General features: G+C 44.4%; 1 protein-coding gene across 2 annotated transcripts in view; it reads right to left on the reverse strand.

Moving 5' to 3' along the window:
• Positions 1–1,126: 1,126 nt before the first annotated feature.
• Positions 1,127–26,248, reverse strand: part of FAT2 (FAT atypical cadherin 2) — a 128,795-nt gene continuing 103,673 nt past the window's right edge. For both annotated transcript variants that reach the window (XM_003339561.4, XM_056811490.1), the window contains exons 16-24: positions 20,384–20,521; positions 19,818–19,961; positions 18,181–18,378; positions 14,155–14,965; positions 12,033–12,178; positions 8,053–8,497; positions 6,489–6,642; positions 4,345–4,829; positions 1,127–2,769 (exon numbers count right to left, since the gene is read on the reverse strand). In XM_003339561.4, coding sequence (XP_003339609.3) covers positions 2,249–2,769; positions 4,345–4,829; positions 6,489–6,642; positions 8,053–8,497; positions 12,033–12,178; positions 14,155–14,965; positions 18,181–18,378; positions 19,818–19,961; positions 20,384–20,521 — 3,042 coding nt within the window. In that variant the 3' untranslated portion in view covers positions 1,127–2,248. The remainder of the gene's footprint in view (positions 2,770–4,344; positions 4,830–6,488; positions 6,643–8,052; positions 8,498–12,032; positions 12,179–14,154; positions 14,966–18,180; positions 18,379–19,817; positions 19,962–20,383; positions 20,522–26,248) is intronic.

Genomic DNA, 26,248 nt, shown 5'->3' on the forward strand with positions numbered 1-26,248 from the left:
TCTCAGATTGCATGCTAAGTGTGGTTTCCAAAAAGAGTGGTAAAAGCTAGGCAATGGGGGTTAAGTGACTTGCCCAGGGTCACACAGCTAGGAAGGGTCTGAGACCACATTTGAACCCAGGTCCTCCTGACTCCAGGCTAAAATTAAAAATAAGTTAAACTGCTTCTGGCAGACTAACCTAAATTGCAAAGTATAGTAATAGGATTAACTTTTTTTCCCTCAATATACCCATTGTTGTCCACTCCAACAAGACCAGCCTCCTTCCTCTTGTCCTTACTCCTTCCCAGGCACACCCTGAGTCTCATTCATTTCTCCAGATCTGGTCCAGAGAAATGTAGGCCTCTGCTCCATCATTCCATTCCCTCTACGGAAGTATTCCTCCATCACTAAATCCTGCCTGCCATTCAAAGTGTAAATCAAGTCAAACCAAAGAAAAGTTCACATTTCTCTATAGCACTTTAAGGTTTATGAATATAAAAATTGTGTTATTACCCCCATTTTATAGATGAGAAAACTGGGGCCCAGTGAAGTAAAAAATGGCATCCTCAGGGGCAGCTGGGTGACTCAATGGATTGAGAGTCAGGCCTAGAGATGGGAGGTCCTGGGTTCAAATCTGGCCTCAGACACTTCCCAGCTGCGTGACCCTGGGCAAGTCACTTAACCCCCATTGCCTAGCCCTTACCGCTCTTCTGCTTTATTGACTCCAAGACAGAAGGTAAGGGTTAAAAAAAATGGCATCCTCAATTTCACAGTGGTGCACAACCAGGATTCTAACTCCAAAGGCAGCACCCTTTCCACCACTCCCCTCTGGCTCAGTCATCAGGCACTGCCTGCTGTTGTTGCCTTTTCATGGGCTTATGCACTCACCTCCCTAGAGAGACTACGGGCTCCCTGAGACCACAAACTGTCTTTCCCTCTTGCCACGGAACCTGGCCCAGGGCTGGGCCCGCACAAGGACTAAATGGATGCGTGTCAGACTGAAGGCGGACGGTGTGGTCCACTGGAATCTGCATCATGGCCTCCAGAGCCAACCAAGGAGGCGCCATCATGCTTGTCAGAGCCCTTCATATACTCTCCCACTCGCCTAACTCAAGCCAGGCAAGAAAAGCCAAGAAATTTCAGAAAGTAAAATAAAAGTTCTCTTTTATTGTAAAAAAAAAAAATAAACCCATTCACACACATCAGCAGACACACTCCCACACATCCCACTTATTGCATTCCAAGGTAGACTTCCACAGCGACACAGCAATCAACGCAAGATGCTCTGTGGAAGCCCCTATGTTCTTCGCCTCCAGAGACAACACACGAAAAGGCAGCGGACCCTAGTGAGGGATGGGAGGTGGGGGGCAGCCAGGGGCCCAAGTCCCCATCCCCACTCCTTCTCCCAGCTATACACATCGACTAGACACAAATGGACATGTGTACACGTGCACACCCACTCTGACACCTCCATGCATGAGTGTGCCATCACCGCACAGAATACTGGGATTGGCAGGCCTAGAGGAGGGGTCTGGAAATAGCAGGCAGCCCTGGAGAGCCCCGTGAGGCCTTAGAGCAGTGGGCGGGAGGGAGACTACTGGCCGGGCCTCTGTGGCCATCCCTGTCCCAAACGGGTGTCCTCGACCCCGCCTTCATGAATGCAGCAGGCCCGAGAGTCTAAGGGCACAGAAAGGTGCCTCAAAACCAGGCTGTCTTTTTGGCTTCGTGGCTTCCTGAAGAGATGGACCCTTCGGGTATAGCTGCAAGGGATGTAAGAGCTGGGCCATCCCCATCCCTCCATCTTTTCATCCGCGCCAGAAAGGCAGGACAGGTTTTCATATCATTCCTGGGCCTGGGAGCGGGGCCAGTGCCCTCCTTACACACTAGTATTTGTAGGCCTCCTTGGCACCTGGCTTTGCCACAATCCTGGAGGAAGGATATTAGTTAGGGCCGTGGAGCATCTAAAAAGGAAGAGCTAAACGGGAGACTCGGGGCCAAACTCATCTGCCTTAAGGGCTGAGGAGAAAAACCGAAAAAAGCATTGCCTCCTCAGCCTGAGTCCAACACTTGTTCCTCCAACCCAGCCGGTCGGTGCGCTCCCGGTGCTCTAGGGGCGGGGGCCGCCTCTGGAGCTGTAACGCCTAACGCCCCTGGGTAGGTGCTATCGGGAGGAGGCAGGGCTCCCTTGAGAAAGGAAGGAAAGCGTCCAGAGGGCCGCGTCCCCGTCCCCCTTCCTGCCCTGCTCTTGGCCTCCTCTGCAGCCCTGCCACTAAAACATGACCTCCTCGCAGCTGCCGTAATCACTCTCCACCATGTCCGAGCCCTCGTAGTGCAGCGGGCGACCCGGCGGGCAGGGGACCACCTCACAGTCTGCGTAGGAGGGCTGGGCCACACTGAGCCGAACGCTCACCCGTTTGTAGGCCCCTTCGGTGGGGTAGAGGGGGCCCCCGGGCTGCAGGAGGTGAGAAGGGTAGTAGCTGATGGCCGTGTACTCATTGGGGCAAGGGCTATGTGGACGTTCTCTCGGGTCTGGGCTGGGGGGCTGCAGGGGCAGGAAGTCCTCCAGGTTCTGGTTGCTGTATCGGGGTGGTATGGGGGCCCGCTTGTTAGCTGACTCCAGTGGGAAGGGGAAGCCTCCATATAGAGCAGGTGGCTCGGGGTCCGCAGGAGGAGGCGGACCACGATGGGGAGAAGCTGGCATTGGGCCTTGCATCACCTCGTAACGGGAGTACTCCTGAAGCTCAGCTGGTGCATAGGAAGGGGCCCAGAAGGTGGCTTCTGCCGGGTACACTGGAAGGAAAAGGCAAGAGAGTCAGTACCAAGCCCTGCAGGATCTCCTCACGAACTCCGACCAACAAGTGACCACGAAAGATGGGATGGGAGATAAAGATGAGGAGAGCACAGCGGAGAAGGGCAGAAGATGCAGGAGGGCATGTGCTAGGGATGGCAAGGTCTGGGCAGTGATGAAGCGGAGTGCTCATGTGGCAGGTGGATCCGAGAGTTTGATGTTATTGAATCTACTTGGGAATCAGGGTTCAGAACGGATCATAGACTAGAAGAGACCCACATTTTAGAGATGAGGAAACTGAGTCCCAGAGAGAGGCTTCTCCATCTCAAAATGAGTAAGGAGGAGAGACAGGGTCCAAACCGAAGTGTCCTTTCCACTACAGCAGGGGTCCCCAAAATACAGCCCTCAGGCCACATGCAGCCCCCTGAGGCCATGTATCCGGCCCCCACCGCACTTCCGGAAGGGGCACCTCTTTCATGGGTGGTCAGTGAGAGGAGCACTGTGTGTGGCAGCACTGCAAAGTGTGGAGTCGCGCATATACAGTACTACTTCCGGTGACATAATCCTTTGTGGTGCCTTATTCTGAGAGTAACTGAACAAGAAGGAGGCGCTGCACAAAGGATTATGTGGCTGCACAATGGAAGATGTCAGCATGGTGAGTGTGATCTGGGGGAGGGGATTCCACACTATGTGTACTGCTGCCCGGTATAGTGGTGGCAGTGCTGGGCCTGTGCAAGGTGTGACAGGCCCATCACAGCCAGTGCTGCAGCCTCCACTATCCCAGACAGCGTATACAGATTTGTTCATAGATTTTTTTATAGTCCGGCCCTCCAATGGTCTGAGGGACAGTGAACTGGACCCCTGTGTAAAATTTGGGGACCCCTGGGCTACAGGATACAAGCTGCGTTTTTATCTGTGTTCCAGTCAGGGCTCCTACACCCAAGGCCAGAGGGATAGAAGAGGGATGAGGGGGGCTGGGCCCTGTCACAGCCCACTTCCCCTTAGGGATGTTTGGGAAACTGGTTTTCAGAGGGCTGAGACACTGGCTTTTCCAGTCAAATCCGCCTTGGCCAGAGGCCTAGAGCCAACTCCAGCTTCCATGTCACAGAGGCAGGGCGGCATCTGGGAGCAGGGCTGGAGGCAAGAAAGATCCAGGCCACATTCCATGGAGGACCAGAACAGCCTGGGCTCCTGGCATAGTTCCCCCATTCCCCAATATTACTCTAACTCTGCACTTCCCTTTGGAGCAAAGACCTGCAGGAGATAAGGGAGAAGCCCGGCCTTGCCCAAGGAGGGACGGGGAAATGAGGTGTCCAGGATAGAGGGAGGGGATGGTAGCAAGGAAGACTACAAGGATGACCACCACAAGCCCAGCATTTTCGAGTGGGGAAAGAGACACCCTGACCCCACCCCAGCCACCCATAGGCCTTCATGCTCTTTGGGAAATGGAGAATGCCAACCCCCATGAAACTCCTCCAAGCAAACAAAGCTGCCAGGCCCTTGGAGGAGCCCACTGTGGTCCTCCTCCCAACCCTCCCTAGAGAAAGGACTGCACAGCAGGGCGGGGAGCCACTGACCCATCTCTTCTCCGGCCCAGGTGCTCTTGATGATGGACTCATTGTCTGAGTTGGAAGGGGGTGCAGCAGGGGGGAGGTTGGGGGCCACACTGCACACAATCATGCTTCGCTGCCTCTGGCCAGGGCCAGGCCCAAAGGTGAGGAACTCGGGGGCCACCGACGCCTTGTGGGCCTCGGGCCCTGCGCAGTCCAGGTTGTTGTGGGAGCCGGTGTCCAGAGGGTTAAGCTCAATGGGCATGGTCTGAGTGTCCACCCCGACGCTCTTGGCAAAGAGGTCGGGGTCATCCTTGGCCACAGGCCTGTGGGTCTTATCTGGGTGGCAGTAGTAGCAAAGCACCATGAAGACGATGATGATCAGCACGGCGCACGCTACCCCGACGGCTATCACCTTGATCTCCTGCTGCCCATAGCCCCGCTCCTGGTGGGCCGTGGTCTGGGTCGTGGTCTCACAGGGCCCATTTGGGCACTCGGCCATCTCCTCACACCTTGGGAGAAAGGAAAAGTGCGGTCAGGGGACTTCCCTTGAGCAGACTTCATGTCCTCACCTGCTATGTTCTGTGCTCTCAAAAGAGAAGTTACCTCCTCTGTGAAGCCCACCCTGATCCTTCCCAGGGAAGTGAGCTCTGCTTCGTCTGATCTCACTGTACTTTCTGACCTTGTTATAGATAGGCATGGGGTATGGGCCTGTGATTTCACTGGGATAGAGAATTCCTAAAAGGAAATGTTCCATCAATGCAGGCCTTCTCTGCACTCTGGTCTCAGAGCACTGCCTAGAGCGTTGAGTAGTATTAAGTGGCCCATTTGGGATCATACAGACAGGATGTATTTCAGAAATAGGACTTGGATCCCTGTTCCGTCATGTCTGACTCCTGGTGACCCCATTTGGGGTTTTCTTGGCAAAGATACTGAAGTGGTTTGCATTTCCTGCTCTAGCTCATTTTACAGATGAGGAAACTGAGGCCAGCAGGGTTTAGTGTCGTGCCCAGGGTCATGCAATTAGCAAGTGTATGAGGTTAGATTTGAACTCAGGAAGAAGAATATTCCTGACTCCATCCACTGAAGCACCCACCTGCCCAGCAGACTTGGGCTTTATTTTGAGGCCAGTGTTATCCATTCTTTCATACTGACTTTTTCTCTTTTTACATACTCATCCGAGTTGGCTTTACATTTCTCTTGAAGCTCTGACACATATTGGCTGTGTGTGTGACCCTTGGCACTTAACCACTCAGTGCTCTGGACAGTTCTCCAGGACTCCAAGCTTAGAGAAGATAGCAGCAACCTGCCCTGGTGCGGGAAGTACCATACTAGGAGGAAATCCCAGGTCTGATCCTTATCCCATTCTAGGTACTTATCTTATCTCTCCCAACCAGACTATGAACTCCTTAAGGGCAGTGATCATCTCATTTATTTTTCCACCATCCTCTGCTGCTTTGCACCTATAATAAGCACTTAACATTCCACAAATGAGGCTAGAGTTCTCCTAGAGAATGGAGATCTGAGTCCTCACTTCCTGAGTCTAGAACTTTGTCCACTGAACTCCCTTTTGTACCTCTATGAAGTAGTGCCTGCCTCCACTAGAGTCCAAGAATCAGGAAAGGTGGAAAGAACGTTGGCCATGGAGCCGAATGTCCCAATTCTACCAATTCTACCATTGTGTGACCTCAGTTTTCCCATTTGGAAGCTGAGAGGGTTGGACTAAATTGTCTCTAAAGTCCCTTCCAGCTTTCATGGTTCATATTCTAAGATCATTTTCATCTTTTTTTTTTAAATCCTACGTTCTAAAGGCCACAGTTTTAACATTCTGTTTTTGCTCTCTTGTTTTCCACATCCTAACACAATGCTAGCCACACAGGAGATGCTCAGAGAGTGCTGGGGGCCGCCCTATCTAGGTAGTGTCAGGGTAGAAGCACCTTCTCCAAGAAGGCCAGCCCAGGGAGCCCAGCAAAGGCTCAGCAAAGAACCCCTGCCATTTCACAAGAATTGGCCAATATGACAGATTTTCTTCATGTGTCTGACCTCACAGCAGATTCTTTCAACCTCTAAGTTGCCTTTGGTGCCAGTCAAGGGATCCAAAGACTGGCACTGAACCCCCTTTCCCTGGGGAGTTAGAGGGGAGAGAGGGGATCCAACTCCACTGGCCTTACCTTTCTCCTGTATATGGATAGACACAACTGCAGAAGGCTCCTCCAGGCTTGAGGAGACACTTTCCCTCATTCAGACAAGGTCTGGACTCACAGCTCCCTCTGCCCAGCTCACAGTGATCCCCAGAGAAAGATGCTGGACACAAGCACTTATAGCCTGGATGGAGAGAAACAGCTCAATGGCCAAGCAGCCCAAGACTGACTATTGACTCTTCTGAGAACCCTCTATATTGCCTCTCCCAGTCAGGGCTCCCTCTGCATTTAATTCATGGAGCCATGGCCATATGCAGAGAGCTTGTCCCCTATTGCCCTGTACTTGGTCTCTCCTATATGTCCCTTCAACTCTCTTTGCCTCAGTTTCCTCATTTGTACAATAAGAAGTTATGACTAGACCATAAGACCATACCTTTTTAGAACTGAAAAGAAACTTAGAGGTCATTGAGTCCAAACACCTCATTTTATAAATGAGGAAACTGAGGCCCACAGTGACTAAGTGACCTGCCCAGGGTCACACAGCTAGTAACTGTGTGAAAAGGGATTCAAATTTAGGTCTTTCTGACCCCTGTCCTCCCTTCTATCTGTGAAACCAAGTCTTCGTATAACTTTGACATTCTAAGTTTTCTTTTCCAAAGTCCCTGAAAGTGTTGACATTTTCTGTTTAGAGATCCCTTCTAGTTCTAACATTCTATGTTCTTTAGTCTTTTTTTTTGTCTTAAAATAAGAGGGATTAATTGAGAGAGAAAAGTTAAACATGCATATGAAGTGAAGCCTTCCCAGGAAGGAAGACTACCCCTGTTCTTTTAGTCTGTTAGGGGGTCTTCTCTGTGTCTTGGACTTTTTTTGTCTATCTGATGAAGTCTCCTTCTTAGGATAATGTTGTTGTTTTTTTTATTTTTGTTGATTTATTTGCTTGTTGGTTATATTACAATTCCCAAGTGTTTCTCTCCCCTCTTCCCCATACTAGAGAAGACATCACTTGACAAAAAAAAATGTATGTATATATAAACCATGTCTTTTATGTTTTTAGTTATCCATTCTTTCTTTGGAGGTAGACATTCATAAGTTATTCTTCCAGTATTAATTCTGTAGCTGTATATAATGTTCTTTTGATTCTATTCATTTTACTTTTCATAATTTCATGTAGATCTTTCCATGGTTTTGTTTGTCTGTTTTTCTAAATTAACCTACTTGTCATCCATCACAATCACATGCCACAAATTGTTCAGTCATTCCCAGTTGATGGGCATTCCTTCAATTTCCCATTCTTTGCCACCACAAAGAGAACTGCTATAAATGTTTTAGAACATATAAGTTCTTTTCCATTTTCCTTGATCTTGATCACCGTGATAAAGACCCAATAGTGGTTTTTCCGGGTGTAAGGGTGTATACAGTTTTAGAACTCGCTGGGCAGAATTCCAGATTGTTCTCCAAGGATAATGTTTTTAAATGTACAGAATAAAAATTTAAATCCACAGTCCCCACATCAAGAACTCTGATTTAGAAGAAACCTGGGAGATTTAGGTTACTATTATATACGGGGAAAAATAGTGAGAGGGCAACTCCTTACCTCCTCTATAGGTTTCTGAGCACTGGCCACCATTAAGGCAGGGATTCTGCATGCAGACACTGCTCTGAGGGCAGCACTGGGTAAGAGCTTTCGCTTTCAGAAAGCCTGCTCCCTTCTTCTGTTTATTGGACAGCAGCTCCAGTTCTTCTCCATTGACTGTGATATCATTCACACACCCTCGAAAAGCCCTGGATGTCTGCTGAAGCAGGTGAGGACGGATACGGCCACCCAGAAAAAGATCTCCCCCAAACTGAGGGCTCCAACAATGCTCTGGGAGAACAGTGGAGGCATTGCCCTTGCCGTCAATAAGCAAACGAATAGATGCCCCTGTCACCACCAGCAGAACCAAATGCCACTCTTGGTCACTCACAAAGTACATGGAGGAGAGGTTTCCTTGGAAACCACCTGGACAATGGTACTCCAGATGTGGCATCCCGTCAGTCAGCTGCAAAGCAAACCCAGAAAGCCATCAGTGGAGAACAACAACAGCTGGCCCTACAGTTCACCTCTGCAAATAGCCACCAGCCATGTAATGAGAAGAGAGCAGACTGAATGATTGCCTTTCTTCCCTTGGACTGGGAGTAAGAGCTGGAAGGGAAATGACACATAATAGGTGCTTAATGCTTTCTGATTGATTGAAACCTTAGGGTAGGCATAACTGATTTTTCCTAACCAGTTTTCTAAGTTATTTTATATCCTCAATTTGTATGTAATAGGAATGAACTTTTAAAATATTTAAACCCTTACCTTCCATCTTAGAATCAATACTGTGTTTATTGGTTCCAAGGCAGAAGTAAGGGCTAGGCAATAGAGGTTAAATGACTTGCCCACAGACATGCAGCTAGAAAGTGTCTGAGGCCAGATTTGAACCCAAGTTCTATTTCTAAGTTTGGCTCTCTAACCACCAATCCACCTAGTCGCTCCTCCTCATTTAAGAAATAGCATTAAATGGCCCCAAGCACTTTCCTGTTGCAAAAGCCCAACCCCTTAAACCCAGTGGTCTCCTGTTGGTGCCATCTATATGGCTATGAATCATCAAACACCATAATTTCTGAATAGCCACAAGTACAAGTAACCCAAACAGTGATGGAATGCTTCATGGTGGGTGTACACAAGCTATAGCATAGTATGCATATAGGACAATCCAGAAAAGACATCAGAAACAGGACAGGTATGACCAGAAAAGGAAATGGGTTGGTCATGTAACAACAATGAGAGGCAAGAAAATCAGACAGCCCAAGTACCCAGGTTCACAGAGGAACCAGAGAAGGGCTTCCAGCATATTAAATGAATTCTCTGGGGAGGGTTTTATAGAAAGATATGGACAAGAAGCAAACAGGATGAAACAAAGTCATATATATATGTGTGTATATATATATATATGTACATATATATATATAAATGTGAAGTATATGTTATTATTTCATTTGAATGCTCAAAGCATTGCTTGAAGCACCAAGTTAGTCATTTGAGAAGGATTCATGGGAGAAACATGGGATGCAAATCATGCAAGATAAGGAAGGTGAGAAGATGAATGGGTTGGGATATTTGTCAGTGGAAGAGGGAAGCATCTTCAGGAGCTTTTACCTGTGGAAAGGAAAACTGAAGCAAGTTTTAGAATTTCTGCCACTCAGGTGGACAAACAGCAGTTGGAATGTTAGAGAGAAGATATTGACAAGAATGACAGTTGGTGGGGGGAGGGGAACTTGGAGAATGACAGTTGGTCTCGTGAGACTCTCTTTCCTGGCCCTCGGACTGGAAGGTGCTCTCTCTCCCTGTCTCTGGAAAGAATTCTCTCTATTCCTGATTTTTCCAATTGTGTGCTCTACCTGGATTCCTGTGATCATGTCATCAAACAAAAGGATTTAAGGGGAGCAGTTTGAACTGTAAGGCGGCTCTTCAGGGGTGTCAGCCTGAAGAGATAGGCCCAACCAGCTCTGAAAATCAGAACTTTTTCTTCCTCTTGCTGTCTACTGCTAAGACTTGAACTTTAGAAAACTAGCATAGATTAGCTTAGACAGGAATAAAAGAAACCCTGCACCAGCCTGCAAGGCCTGGCCTTAGCTCAAAAGCTGAGAGAGACTCAAACCTAATCTAGGGAAATCCCGATTCCCTCTTCCCTGATACCTCCCAATCCAAACTTGTTATTAAATTTATCTCGAGTTAAATAACCCACAGTCAGATAAGAGGACTGTCATTTCAGGGGACATAGAGGGAGCTGAACTGAAGGACAGCCATTCAACCATAAATGGTCCTTATCGGACCCCTGCTGGGTGACCTCGGTCTGGGGGAAGGCTTTCCCCTCAGGGGGGGTCCATGCTTAACTGCTCTGGGTATCTTCAACATCAATCAATAGAGAAGACATCCCCTCAGGCTGTGGCCCATTTCTTGGGAACCCCAATTTTCAAAGATAGCCTCTTAGAAGGGGGTATCTCCTTTTACCTCACTGGCAGTCATATTCCCTCTCTCCCTTCAACTCATCCATTCCCTGCTACAAAACCTTCCATATCCCCTGTACCTCTTCAATATCCCTACAATCCCTTTAAATATTACATACTTTGTGAGATAGGAATGTTACCCATGAGACCACAAGAGATCTGAGTAAAATGACATGGAACACAAAAAGAAATAATAAGGGCTCAAGGAGTTATAGGGGAGAAGGGAGGAGTCTCTTGCACTGGGAAGTCTCCTAGAGGAAGTGACTTTGAAACCAAGCCATGAAGAATGGATAGCATTTAGATTGGCAAAAAAGAGGAGCAAAAGCATATCCAAGAAGAAACACAGGAAACATAAAGAAATTACCATCTGGCAGGAAATGTTATTACCCTCAGCCAGTAATAACTTGGTGTGAAACAGTTAATTGTCTTCAAATACCCTGAAGCATCCTGAGAAGCCAGGACCTATTAGGTACCTTGCTTGGTGGGAAGAGATGAGACAATACAAAAGATGTTCAGAGAGCAGACATGGATAGTAAATTCAAGAGGAAAGGTCTGGACTTGGGTTCTGTGCACCTAAGTTAGTCACTAGGGGATATGGGCTCTGTTGGCTTTACCAGTTTGCTTAGGGCAAGCCCTGATCATATACACTCTGCAGGCAGAACCAAGGTTTAGTTACCCCTGTAACCTCACCAGCTTGTAGGTCTTACCTGTGTAGAGTCAATAATTATTTATGATCTAATTATCTTAAAGGCAGCTAGGTGGCACAGTGGGTACAGGGCTTGGCCTAGAGTCAGGAAGACCTGAGTTCAAATTTGACCTCAGACACTAGCTGTGTGACCCTGGGCAAGTTACTTCACCCTCTTTGCCTCGGTTTCCTCATCTGTAAAATAGCATGAGAAGGAAATACCAAACCGCTTCTGCATCTTTACCAAGAAAATCCCAACTACAGGGTCACCAAGAGTCGGACAGGACTGAACAACGTCATAATGAGCATCTGAATTTATTTCTCCTAGGTGTCGTGGTAAAGCACAAAGAACCCTAGATTGGGAGATAGATGACCTCTGTTCAAGACTCAGCTCTCACTCTCTGGGGGCTCTTGATCTAGTCCCTTAGTTTCTCTAGGCCTCAGTTTCCTTCACTGCACAATAAGATGGTTGAATGAGATAATGTTGGAGCCACCTTCTTGCTCTTACATGCTGTACTCTGAATCCCTTCCATCCCTGACATTGCATTTTCCATTCTAAAGTTTTGTTGTAAAAAACAACAAAAATCTTACTTTTCTTAGTAGTACCTGTAAGACAGATGGGGTTAAATGACTTGCCCAGGGTCACACAGCTAAGAAGTATAGGAACCCAGGTCCTCCCATCTCCAGGCCTGGTGTTCTATCTACTGTGCCACCTAGTTCCTTCTAACTCTCATGCCCTATATTCTAATTAACTTTCTAGCTCTAAACAGTCTTTGTAAGGATCCCTTTGCCAGAAAGCTAATAGCCCAACAGGACAGGCCCCTTTTCCCCTTAATTCACAAAAAATAAGCTCCTACCTCCAGGAAGGCCACTGTAGACCAGTTGAGGAATAGCAACGAGGCATCAGGCTGTTGAGTTTTCAGCTGGAAACGTATATGCCAGTCCCGGGCAAAAGGGCGTTGATACTGCACTGAGCTCTGACTGCTAAACCTGGCGGCTGTGTCTGCAACAACAAGCTTTGTTACCTTAATACCAGTCAGGTGAATCAGGACTTTTTTCTTTCCTCAGGGAAGTAGGGACCCCTGTTAGGGGGAGCATAGGCATGGACCAAAGCTCAATGAGGGACTGTTGGGGGGGGGGTTCATAGCAAGACTTCAGAAACAGAGATGGGGGTTAATCAGGGGCCGTGGTTAGAGAAAAGCATTCCATACTAGCGCAGAACGGTGGCCTTTTCTACAGGGAAAAAATGTCTACACTTGCTGTCTCCATTTCATTACCTCTGTATCTCTCTTCAGACTCCTGTTAAGTTGACTTCCATTACTACCACTGAACTAAAATTGCTTTCATCAATGTCCTAAACAGCAGATCCAAGGACATTTTCTGTATTCATCCTTCCTGACTCCTCTCTATGATTTTCTTCCCCTTCTATATAATTTGCTTCCCCTCTCCTAGAAACCTCTTTTCTCCTTATTCTCTTATCTCATTAGCCACTCCATTTATATCCTTTGCTTGCTTCTCATCTCCTTCCCAACCCTTAGAGAGAGTTCTTTTCCAGCATTCTATACTTGGTCTTCTCTTTCTCCATACTTCTCCCCTAGATGATCTCACTCCCATGGATTCAACTTCATATGTTTTAGAGAATTCTTAAAGCTATATCTCAACCCATCCCCTTTCCCCTGAGCTCTAGTGCTATATTTCCAATTGCCAGCTAGACATCTTAACTCAGATAATCTACTGGTACTTAAAATTGGACATGTCTCAAATGGAACTATTCAACTTTCCCCCTTCAAAATATCCACCCTTCCTCCTACCTTCTTCCCTTTCTGTTTATATTGCCACTATCTTCCCAGATGCCTAGGCTGGGCATCATCATTGATCCCTTTCTCTTCCTCATGCCCCTTCCTCTTTTCCCCATTCAATCTGTTACCGATTGTACCCCAGCACAATATATCTCCATCTAGGACACATTTTTGGACATACTGATTGTGAGATGCCAATGGGATATCCAGCAGGGCTTCTAGCTAGTAACAGGGACTAGAGTTCAGGGGAGCAATTAGGGCTAAATATATGATTTGGAAGGTGTCTGTACAGAGATCACTGAACCCAGGGGAGTAGATGAGATCACTAAGGAAAAGAGTGGGAAGTAATAAGTATGGGGCACACACACACACAATAAAAAAAAAAAAGTCTCTGATCTTGAACCAACTAATGGCTGCCTTGTTGAGAGCAGTTTCAGTAGAGCACAGGATTGTCATATTCTATATATCATCAATTTTTCCTGTATTCATGCCTTTGCTCACACTGTTTCCTCTACCTGGAATATCTCCATCCCATTCTTTGCTTTCTCCAATTTCTAGACATCCTTAAAAGTCCAACTCAAAAGCCACCTTCACCAAAGTAACCAAAGTAGCCTTTTCTGATTCTTCTCAAAAGTAACTTTTCCCTTCTTAGTCTAGACCCCCACATAGTTCTATTTTCTGTACTTTTCTTTATCTTTAAAAATTAAAACCCTTATCTTCCATCTTAGAATAATACTATGTATTGGCTCCAAGGCAGAAGAGCGGTAAGGGCTAGGCAATGGGGGTTAAGTGACTTGCCCAGGGTCACACAGCTAGGAAGTGTCTGAGGCCAGATTTGAAGCCAGGAACTCCTGTCTCAGAACCTAGATCTCAAATCACTAAGCCATACACTTTTCTAACATGCTTGTTTTATCATTATCTTTGTAAGTCTCATATCCACTGAATACAATTTTGGCTTCCATTAGTATGGGAGGACTCTCTTCCAATATCCCATTCAGTGCTTTATATCCAGTAACAACTAACTAAAAAGTGATCAAATTCAAATGGGTTCCACTCAATTAACACTTAGTCTAAACTCTAGAACACAGATGCAACAATGGGAGCAAATTGTCTGGTTTCTAATCCTAAGGTGTTAGGCCAACTCCAAGGTGTTGCCCCAAGGTGAAGGAGAGTCTCTCACCATTGCAAGAACAGTTCACTCTCAGGCTGTACTTGGGGGTCAAGATGCTAATCCTGGCTGTGCTATAGGTGGACATAGCTCCTGAGTCCAGCTGGAGGGTCTCTGTGCAGATGTGCTCCTGGCAGCCAGGGCCCTGGCATAATGCCACAGGTGCCACTTTGGTCATGTGGATTCCCACAGAGTGCTCTATCTCTCTGGCCAGGCGGGCAATGGAATCTGAAAGGCTTCGGGGCTCATGGAAAGAGCCAAGTGCTTCCTCGAAGGCAAGGAGGATGTCTATTCCCACCATCTCCTCTGCAGGTTGCAGGCTCACAGGGTAGATGTGCTGACGCTCAAAACCCAAGGCACTGCCCAGGAACCTCTGGAGGTTGCGCCAGTGGTCACCCACAAACTCCTCTGGAGAGAGATGACGGAACTGCAGTAGGACAGCCCGAGCCTGGGCTTCTGGAGCTGCATGCCACACATGGACATGGACTCCAGCCAGTGCCACAAAGGTCCCATCACTGACATTGATGTTGAGGTTATAGTGGCCATGGGGTAGCCCCTCATTGGCAATGATCTTGCCATCAGCAATACCCACTGAAAAATGGCTACGGATGGGCTTTTTCTCCATTAACCTGTATGTCAGAGTATCACGGGGATCCTGGTCAGTGGCATGAATCTTCCCCACCACGCCTCCCTGAAATATCTGCTCCCCAGTGGTGATGAAGATCTCTAGAGGGAGAGCAGAAGGTGGGTATTGACTCTGCTCTGTGACTTGGGCATTGACAAAAGCCGAAGAAGAGAGAGGAGGAACTCCACTGTCTGTTACCTGTCAGGAAAGAACAACCACACATTAGGATTGGATCTCATGGATACAACAGAAGCAAAGAAGCATGGGAAGGCTTGGATGAAATGTAGAAATTAGAAACTAGAGCCAAGTAAACAATATGCAGAATGCCTTCAATGATGTAAATGGAAAGAATGACAGCAAAATAATTGAAACTGGATACTATTAAATGATTGAGTTTGTCCAAAAAGAACACATTAAGAAAGTAGTTCTCTCTTTGCAGACATTGTAAACTATGGGCATGGAACCCTGCAGAATATCAGACTTTTTTGAAGGGTCAATTCATTTTGCTAAATTGTTCAAGTTCTTTTTATTTCTCTTTTTCTTTATTACGAGGGATGGCTCTCTTGGAGGGGAAGGAATACATTCAAAAATATAAGTGCTATGAAAAAGAACATATATGAATAAAGTTTTATTTTTATTTTTCAACAAAACAATTAATACTTCATGAACATCCAAGTACCTTTGTTCTATGCTAGCACAGACACAAAGATGAATACATAGTCTCTGCTCTTACACAATCCCTCAATTTCTTCTACTGAGGTGACTTCTTTTTCCATCCATTTCTGCAATATACCCAGCATGGGCCCACCTTTGATCTCATTATCTCTTAGAATTTCACATGCTGGGGGCTGGGGTAAGGAGACAACCTGCAACTGGGTGGCTCAGTGAATTGAGAGCCAGTCCTAGAGAAGGGAGGTCCTGGATTCAAATGTGACATTAGACACCTCCTAGCTGGGTGACCCTGGGCAAGTCACTTGACCCCCATTGCCTAGCCCTTACCTTAGTGTTGATTCTAAGATGGAAGGTAAAGGCTAAAAAAAAAAAAGAACTTCACATACCTCTTACCAAATCTAGAACTTTGAAATTCCATTCTCTAGCCACAACTTCTTCTCTTTCCTTCTACCTCACTCATTGACCCAGTTAACCTACACCTCACCCTTACCACTGTCGTTCCTCTTCTCCAAGTCCATCTTAACAACTCTAAGTACATTTGTCTCCATACTCAGTCCTGGCCCCATGGTCCACCCAGTCTCACTAGCTACTGTAATTTCTTGCCTTTTGCTTCTGCTGTTCCTCATTTCTGAATATCCCCCTCTCCACACACTATCATCCAACTTCTCCTGCTCACATGCTGTTGAATATTGATGGATAAAGCCCTGAAATCAGTCAGTCAGTAAACATTTATTAAATCCTTCATTTCAGGCACTGTTCTAAGCACTGAGGATACAAAGAAAGTCAAAAGACAATTTCTGTTCTCAAGAAGCTCATAGTCCAAAAGAGAGAAACAAAAAATGCCAATAACTATGTACCCCAAAAAATGATATACAAGATAAATGGGAAATAATCAATAGAAGGAAGGCACTAGAATCAAGGGGGTATTTGGAACATCAAACTCATTTTGTCCACAACAAATAAATGTTCTACAGTTCAAAACTTTTTTCTAATTCATTTTAGCCTCAATTCCCCATTCTTATAGCAGACAACTTCACATTTCTAGCCAGTAAAAATTCATCTGCCATTGGCTTCCTCAACTGCCTTCCTACATTCCTCAACATTTTTCAGCTTACTCATCCAATCTCTGGATCGAACCTCTTGGTCACAGAAAAGGAGGTATCACTAACTCTCCCATAAGGCTAATCTTGTCACCTTTTGTACTTGATTGCAGTCTTTTGGGTTCCACCAGAACCTTGATCCAGAACTATTGGATTGTTTTTCTCTCATGCACCTTCACTCTCCACCTTGCTATTGCACCCATGTATCCACAAGCATTCTTAGGTTTAACCAAACTGAGGAAAGCCTACCTTTGACCCTTCTGCTCCATCTAACCACTAGACTATCTCCCACCTTTACCTTTACTGTCAAATTTCTTTAAAATGTTATTTATGCTGCTTCCATAGCATTTACTCCCACCTGAGTTCTTATAACCTGGCTTCCTTGAATCTGATGCCCCTCTGTAGTGTCAGACATTGCTGATCACACTCTCCTCTTGACTTCTTTCTTAACTTTAGAAATACCACCACACTCTCCTGGTTATCCACCTGGTTATCTAAAGGCTGCATTTTCTTTTCTTGGCTCCTTCTATTCTTAATCTAGGCAACTAGGTGACGTAGTGACTAGGGAGTTAGGAAGATCTGGTTTCTTGCTTTTTTTTTTGCTACAATTTAAAAATATATAATATAATATAATGTGTAACAGAACAATAATATAATACGTATGATTTGTTACAAATATGTAATACATTGTAACAAGTATGCTTATCCAAGACAAATTCTCACATTAGCTATGTCCAAAAATCTCTCATTCCATTTTTTTTCCTTTTTCCACTCCCTCCCACCTCTCCCTCCTCCCCAAGAAGGCAGATAATATGATGTAGGTCATACATATATTATCATATAATACATATTTCTTTGCTATGTTGTAAAAAGAGACAAATATTGCTTACACTAGAAAAAAATTCAGGAGGAAATAAAGTGAAGAATGGTGAGTCTCAACCTCTATTCAGACTGTTTCTTCTGCAGTGTCAGGAAGACTTGATTTCAAATCTGACTTCAGACACTTATTAGCTGTGTAACCCTGGGCAGGTCACTTAAATGACTTAACCCCAATTGCCTCATTTTCCTCATCTGTAAAATGAGCCAGAAAGGAAAATGGCAAACTGCTACAGTATCTTTGCCAAGAAAATCCTAAATGGGATCATCAAGGGTCAGGCACAACTGAACAACAACATCTGGGCAGGCCATATCTGGATGATTGTATCTAGTTCTAAGGACCACATTTCATTGACAAACTGGGATGCATCAAAGGAGGGATGATGAAGGGATGGGATACCACATTCTATGAAGATCAGCTGAAGGAACTAACTAGGGTTAATCTTAAGAAGAGAAAACTTAAGGGCACCATCATCCCTGTCTTCTGTTTCCCTTGAAAACTTGTTGTTTGTGTGAAGAAAGTATCCCATTTATTCTGACACCAGAGGGCAAAAAGTAAGTGCAATGGGGAGAATGCAGGGAGGAAGATTTTAGCTTCATATACTAACAATTAAATTTGTCCAAAAGAGGAATAGACTCCATTAGGACACTGGGAAACAATAGAAATTACACACACACACACACACACACACACACACACACACACACACACACACACAACCATACACACATACACACCCACACACACCCCTAAAGGACTCTCACCTGGATCTGAAGCAGATACTGTTCTTTGAATTTTCGGTTCAAAACTGCTGCCGTCACTAGCCATCCATCATCTGTGACCCGAAAGGCAGACCCATCATTGCCTTCAGTGATATGGAATGAGTATGGCGGCCCATTCTTTGTGGAATCTCGGTCACTCAGAACCAGCTCCAGGACTCTGCTGCCAAGTGGAGCATTTTCCTGATATTTGGAGACATGATTAAGAGAGTGGGGACTTCCTTGTCAAAATTCTTTTTTGAACCTCAGTTTGGACACTGATACTTATCTTCTGGCTGCCCAAAGGTCAATGAGTTTATGATTACTAGAAGCTCAAAGAGCACTTAAAACTATATAAAATAAAATTATAAGGTGCTTCTCTTAGGTACAGCTCACAGTGTTGGGGAGACTCCTAATGAAGGTTAGGGGTTTAATCATTATATTGTTAAATCAATAGAGTTGATAATTATTCATTCATTGCATGTATCATAGAAACTTTAAGGAACTTTAAGGATAGGGGAAGTGACTTACCAGAGGGCAAACAATAAGTAATGTGGGGAAAAAGGAAGACAGTGAGAGGGGGGGAAAGTTAATACTTCATTTAAGAAGAGAAAACTTAGGGGGCAGCTGGGTAGCTCAGTGGATTAAGAGCCAGGCCTAGAGATGGGAGGTCCTAGGTTCAAATCTGGCCTCAGACACTTCCCAGCTGTGTGACCCTGGGCAAGTCACTTGACCCCCATTGCCTAGCCCTTACCGCTCTTCTGCCTTGGAGCCAATACACAATATTGACTCCAAGATAGAAGGTAAGGGTTTTAGAAAGAAAGAAAGAAAGAAAGAAAGAAAGAAAGAAAGAAAGAAAGAAAGAAAGAAAGAAAGAAAGAAAGAAAGAAAGAAAGAAAGAAAGAAAGAAAGAAAGAAAGAAAGAAAGAAAGAAAGAAAGAAAGAAAGAAAGAAAGGAAGAAAGGGAGGGAGGGAGGGAGGGAGGGAGGGAGGGAGGGAGGGAGGGAGGGAGGGAGGGAGGGAGGGAGGGAGGAAGGAAGGAAGGAAGAAAACTTAAGGGGAACATCATCCCGGTCTTCAGTAATCTGAAGATTTGTCATATGAAGAAATTGACTCCATTTATTTTGACCCCAGAGGGCAAAAAGTAGGAGCAATGGGGGAGAATGAAGGGAGGCAGATTTCAGCTTCATATCCTAACAATTAGATCTGTCCAAAAGTGGGAAGGGTTCCACTAAGACATTGGGAAGCAGCAGTAAATTCCTGTTATTGGAGATTTTTACAGCAGGGTCCAGACATATTAAAGATACTCTTAAGACAGTGATGGCAAACCTTTTAGAGACCAAGTGCCCAAACTGCCACCCTCACACTGCATGTAAGCTGCCCCCTTACCCATTGGGCTGCTGGGCAGAAGGGTGAGGGATATGAAAAATGTCCTCAGGTGCAGTAGGGAGGAGGAGAGGAACTGCCCCCTGCATGCCATAGGTTCACCAACACAGCTTTAAGGGATTTACTCCTGCTTCAGATAGGGAAGGGTTAGAGAGATTACCTCAGAGAAGCCTTCCAGGTCAGAGATCCTGTGCTTCTCCTAGGAGCTGAGGCTGATGGGGTTCTGGGCTCAGGGTAACTCAGAAGTTCATCTTTACCTGGACCACAATGCTATAGTTCAGCTGGAAGAAGCGAGGGGGATTGTCGTTGACATCTGCCACCTCCACGTTCACAACAGCATCCTGGTACAGTACCGGCTGCCCGCTATCTGTGGCCCGAAGTGTCAGGGAGTAGCTGGAAGTCTGGCCCAATGCAGGTATAGAACAGAGGGTGTCAGCAGTGGAGAAGGATGCCCTGATGAGTCCTCTTTTTATTATTTTTTAAAGGATTTAACTATTTAGAGAGGTGACCAGCTTCTGGGGCTTTCATGCTGGGTAGACTCCCAGAACTGGGACCCAGAGCACCTGGGATATGGAGCTTCATCAGGATCATTTGGTGATTCCATCAAAGGAGAGATCTCCTTAGACATCATTTAGTCTATCCCCCTACCTCCACATTAGCATTCCGAGGAGGCATGATGATGAATTGAACATGGCCTTGATTTTAGGGAGCAAAAGCACTGGCCCCAGTCCTGATACTTTTATAGCCTAACTCAGAAGGTATAATGGTAATAACTCTTTTTTCAATTTTCCTAAATAGTCTTCTATTTCACCATGGGACTCACCTCCTCCCAGTCCAAGTGCTTGGCAATTTGGAGTTCTCCTTTCTTAGGATGAATGGTGAAGTGGCCCAGTTGGTCACCTGCCACTAGGCTGTAGGTAATGGCACTGTTTAAGGGTCCATCCCCATCAACTGCTGATACCTGTAAAAGAGAAATGACCTTCTAGGAAGGAAGAGACTAACCACATTCCACTACCCTGGATTATAAAGGTTGGGGCTGCTATTCTCTCCATTTTCTGAAGCCCCCCAAACTCCCTAGAACTCCCCCAAACCCTTGAAGGGATATGGCCCTTGTCAGTTGAAGAAGAATCATGATATATTGGATCCTAACTTTAATTCTTACTAGCAGTGTGACCGTGGGCAAAGTCACCTAACTTTTCTATGCCTCAGTTTCCTCATCTATAAAATGAGAATAATAGTAGTACCTACCTCACAGAGTTGTCATGAGGCTCAAATGAACCAATATATGCAAAACCCTTTTCAGAATGAAATGCTCTACAAATGTCCATCCTCTGAATTCTGTTGCACTCTCTATGGTTGACTCCAGAACTTATCTTGCCACTCACTCAATCCCTGTTTTCCCTCACCACTGAACTCAAAGTGAATTTTCCCTTCAGCTAAAGGAAAGAAGGCAAAAAATAAACTTCCGAAGTTGCCAAATCATTGAGAGAGCTTGTCATAAGATACTAAAGTCTAGCAATAGAAACCAGCACCTTGTTTTTTAGACTAAATTAGAAAAGATCATACAGTCTTGGGATTGGAAGAGATCTTAGAGATTATTTAGGTCTAATAAGATCACGGGTTTTGGAACTCAAAGGGAGCTTGGCAATCATCTGTTCTAACTTCATTGTTGTTATGATTATATTTGATCTTGATATTGATTATGGCCAGTTAATTGTCATTTGGTATTGATTAGGTGGTATAGATTCCGTTAAAGTTGTTAGGGGCCTAGCTGGTTCTGGAGATAGATGAAACTGGCTGGAGACAGATTACTACAAAAACCTATTTATTAATAACTACAAGAAGTATCAGGGACAGTATAAGGAAACAGAAATTGATTAAGAGATATATTACCCTAAAACTAAGATTTCTAACCAAACCCCAAACCCCTCTGTCCCTCAAGGGACTTCTTCATGCCTGATGAAAATCAAACCTAACTTGACTCCCTTACTATCTAATAAATATAATATCTAACTTACTAAGCTAATCTACTTATAAATCTCCTTAAACTTCTTCCCTTGTATATTAGATATTGGCAGATTGAAAGTAACTCTCTATCTGCCCAGACTCAGAGATTCAACTCCTGACAGGTTTCACATATGTTGCTGTCTTCTGCCCCCTGTGGTGTTCCAGGAAACAGCCTCAGCCACTAATTATTCAATTGAATTACTCTCACAGTCTTCTCAGTTATAAAGATGTTTTCCAAAGTTATTGTAAAGATAATTTTAGGGTTGTGACTTAAAATCTAAATTAATTGGTCACCAGGGGAAAATCCCAAATAAAATACCCAAGTCAGTCTGGAAATTTATGGTAATTTTGATTAATATAGAGGGAAGGATTTAAGGAGAAAGAGGGAAGAGGGTATAGGATTTCTCCCGCCTGGCCTGTGCCAGGGGGAGTTCAAGATCTCTGCTACTAGGTCTCTGAAAGAGATTTGAGGCTTCTAAGAGGATAAAGTTTGGAAAGTAAAGGAGGAAAAACTTAGCCAGAAACTCACCACTGAACCGGACAATAGCTGTAGCCACGCCAAGATGCTGAAAGGCCCAGCACGCTGCCACCAGCCACCTCTCCACCACCAAAGGTACCAGAGACAGGAAGTGAGCCAAATATATAGAGCTTTTACTCTTGTGTTCCCTCCTCTAAATTTTCATGTCTACCAATCACATCAGAGGCTTTTTTCTCTAGGACTGCCCATTTTTTAGTTCTCGTCTCCTTTGATTGGATTATATCTTTTGAGTTACTTAACACTTCTTTGTTGAGTTCACCTTTGTTAGTTACTTAACCTTCTTATGATTAATTTACCCTTTTATAAGTACTTAAAACCTTTTTGTATTAAGATCTAAAAATAGACTTAGTTTAAAGTTCTAGCTTCACTATAAAGTAAGAAATAAGTACCTTCATTCTTCAATCAGGAGATTATAATTTCATCTTCTCCATAAAGTAAGATCTAAGTAGGGTGGAGTAATCTAAATTTCACACTATCTACCACCAAAATCTTCAAAGATTGATAAGAGCCAACTCCCTAGACACCTACTCCCAGTGAGAAGCTCCAGAGAGTGATCCATTTTCCAACAGTCCTTTCCTAGGAGTTTCTGGGAATTCTTCTTAAGGAACACCCCTGAACATTCTTCTCTCTCTTAAGATGAACTTTAAAACTCTTTCCCTAAGCTGGAAACTCTTCTTCTAAACAGAAACTATTCTTTAATTAAGGTAATTAACTAATTAATGCCTAACTAATTATTGCATTGTACATGCATGAAAACTGAGGCCCAAAATAGTTAAATGATTTGCCCAAGGTCACTCAGCTAGTAAATGGCAAATCAGAATGAACTCAGGTCTTTTGTTCTTTACATACCCCAGTATTGCCTCCAAAGTCTTTCTTACCCCCAAATTACTTTTTACATTTTACAGTTGGGGAAACTGAGGCTCAAGAAGGTAGAAGCAAATTTCCAAAAATAAACACAAAGTAAGGAGCTCAGCTGAGATTCTAACTCAGGTCTTCTGACACCAATTACTCAGCCCTTCTCACTAAACTACACTACCATTTTGTACCAAAGGGCTTCACATGAATGAAAGCTTCCTTACTAGTTAGTCCCCATGTGTGGTAGGAACCTATCTGACATGTAAACTAGTATAGTTGGGGTTTTTTCCCTTCCTATAAGGGAATTTGTCCCTGAGATTTGATGGGTCTTGGGGGCTAAGTAAGGATCAAGCCATTAGCATGGCTTCTCAGTCACCCAAGGCAGCTGGTAGCACAGTACAGATAGAGTGATGGACCTGGAGTTAAGAAGACCTAAGTTCAAAACTTCCTTCAACACCTACTAACTGGTGTAACCCTGGGCAAATCACTAAACCTCTGGTTGCCTCAGTTTCCTCACCCATAAAATGGAGATCATAACAGTACTTATCTTGCAGAGTTTTTGTGAAGATCAAATGAAAGAGTATTTGTAAAGCTCTTAGCAGAGTGCCTGGCACATAGCAGGCACTACAGAATCTACACATTCCTTTCCTTTTCCTCTTCCTAAGCCCCTGCTATGGAAGCTGGGCTAGGACACTATTCCTGAGATTTGAATGTCCTAGGCTTCTAAGGCTCAAACCTTTGATATGGTTTCCCAGGCACATTGGGCATAAAAGGCCAGTCCCAGAGGAGATAAAGTCCTTCAGATCTGAAGGATATTCCCTTACTGTATGAGTCAACTCAACTTTCTAAACAAACAAGTTTCTATATGGATATACCTGGGGCTGAGTCTTCCTAACTCGGTGCTGTAGCCTTGTTGAGGATCCTCTCCTCTTAGTGGCTGAAGAAAGACCCTTTATTACCTGTCAAATGGTCTATGTCTGAACCTGAAGTACTAGAAGGGCCTGAGTTGGACCTAGGCTATATAATACCATGTGAATCCTCCTAGAATGGTATGACTCTGGGCCAGGTAGATCCTAGGCACATCTATTCCATACATTCTTTGGTGGACGCCATTTTTTTTAAACCCTTACCTTCTGTCTTGGAATCAATACTGTGTATTGGTTCCAAGGCAGAAGTGTGGTATGGGCTAGACAATGGGGGTTAAGTGACTTTCCCAGGGTCACCCAGCTGGGAAGAGTCTGAGGCCATATTTGAACCCAGGACCTCTCATCTCTGGGTCTGACTCTCAATCCACCGAGCCGGCCATTTTTAAAGTGTCTGATTGAATAATGAAAAAATCTTGAAAAATTCATCTCCATGGAAGTAACTGATGTTTAAGGGCTATAATAGTTAAAAGAGTGATCGCCAATTTAAAAATAAATTCATGAGGCTGTTAGTAGCTTTAAAAATTTAATTTAATTAAAATGGAGATATAGTAAAAAGAGAGAAACACAGGAAGAAGGTAAAGAATTGCCTAGAAAGAACACCCTAGAAAAAGTAAATAAAAGTCACCAATGTCAGAGTCTGTATCTGAATCTAAGTCTCAGTCCTCTCATCCTCTCCCTCCTGCTGGGTCTCTACTTATAAGCAGTTTTTTTCACCCACTAGCTCTCCCACATCACCTCCCAGGAACCAATCACAGTTCCTCAATTTGCCTGGTACCACCCAGGGGACAGTGCCTGTGGGATCAATTTCCTGTCTCCAGGGGTGTGTTTGTACTTGTAATCCAGGGTAAAGAGTCTTCAAGTTTCTGACTGAAAAGGTTACTAATTGATATAAATTTAAAACAAAGGGAAGGGAAGGCCAAATCCCTGATTAATTAAATCAAAACACAAATTCCCTTTTCACAGGGCTATGGGAAGACAGATATACTAATACACTACTGGTTGATGTGTGAATTGGTGTTCTAGAAAACATTTTGGAGTTATGCTAGAAAAAATGACATTGTTTATGCATAAATACACACATATACATATATAAAATATTTAGTGTTATTTATGTCTATATTCCAATGTCTACGTACCAATAACACATCTATACACATACATGCATATATACATATGTATATACCAAAATGTTTATAGCAGCACCTGCTAAGAAACCAAAAATCTGGACACAAAGAGGACACTCAGCTACCCCTTGTTTGTTACTGACCTCACTGTGGTACTTCACTGTAAGAAACGATGGACATCATGAACATAAAGGAACTTGGGAAGATTTGTACAAACTGATGCAGTCTTAAGCAGAATCAAAAGAATAACATCTACAATGGGCATATAATGGGAAATAATGTGAAAACAAAAGCAAAGGACCTCAGAACTCCGATCCATGCCACAGTGAGCCTTAACTCCAATTGAGCAATGCCTCCCTCCCCCCTCTCAGTGCAGAGGCAGGGACTACCAGCATGGAACGAATATGTGATGACATATGATCAGTGTCTTTCTGCTTAACTCTCTTCTTTTGTTATAAGGGAGAATTTTATGAGGAGGAGAAGCAGTTAATGGGCCATGTCATCAATGTTTATTTTTTACTTTTTTAAAAGCCTGTACCTTCTGTCTTAGAAGCATAGAAATTCTAAGACAGAAGAGTGGCAAGGGTTAGGCAGAGAGCATTAATGACTTTCCCAGGCTCACATAGCTAGAAAATGTCTGAGGACAGATTGGAACCCAAGTCCTCCTGACTCCAGACCTGGTGCTCTATCCACTGTACTACCTGGCTACTCTAGTCATCAATGTTTAATTTTGGTTTTCTGAAACCTTTTGAATTTACTATAAACTCCAAAAAAGCAAGCCATATGGAAATAAAATTCCATATACAATCCTTTTGTATTCTGCTGTGTATATGTTTAAATCCTGGGGAGAGGGGGGATAAGTTAAGAATAATAAATTTTTATATATACAAATACACATATATGTATGTATATTTAAAGCAAGAAAAAGAACATTGCTGTAGAATGCCTAACTAGGATGTTTTTTTTCCTTCCAGGCCAACTCCAACAATCAGTCATGAATGTTTAAAAAGGATTGGTAAAACATTTTTAAAAATCCTTACTTTCCATCTTATACTCAATACTGTGTATTGGTTCCAAGGCAGAAGAGCAGTAAGGGCTGGGCAATGGGGGTTAAGTGACTTGCCCAGGGTCACACAGCTAGAAAGTGTCTGAGGCCAGATTTGAACTTGGGATCTCCTGTCTCTAGGCCTGACTCAATTTGCTAAGCCACCCAGCTGCCTCAGTAAAACATTTTTTTG

Source organism: Monodelphis domestica, chromosome 1 (assembly GCF_027887165.1).
Source record: "Monodelphis domestica isolate mMonDom1 chromosome 1, mMonDom1.pri, whole genome shotgun sequence".
NCBI classification, from domain to species: Eukaryota; Metazoa; Chordata; class Mammalia; order Didelphimorphia; family Didelphidae; genus Monodelphis; species Monodelphis domestica.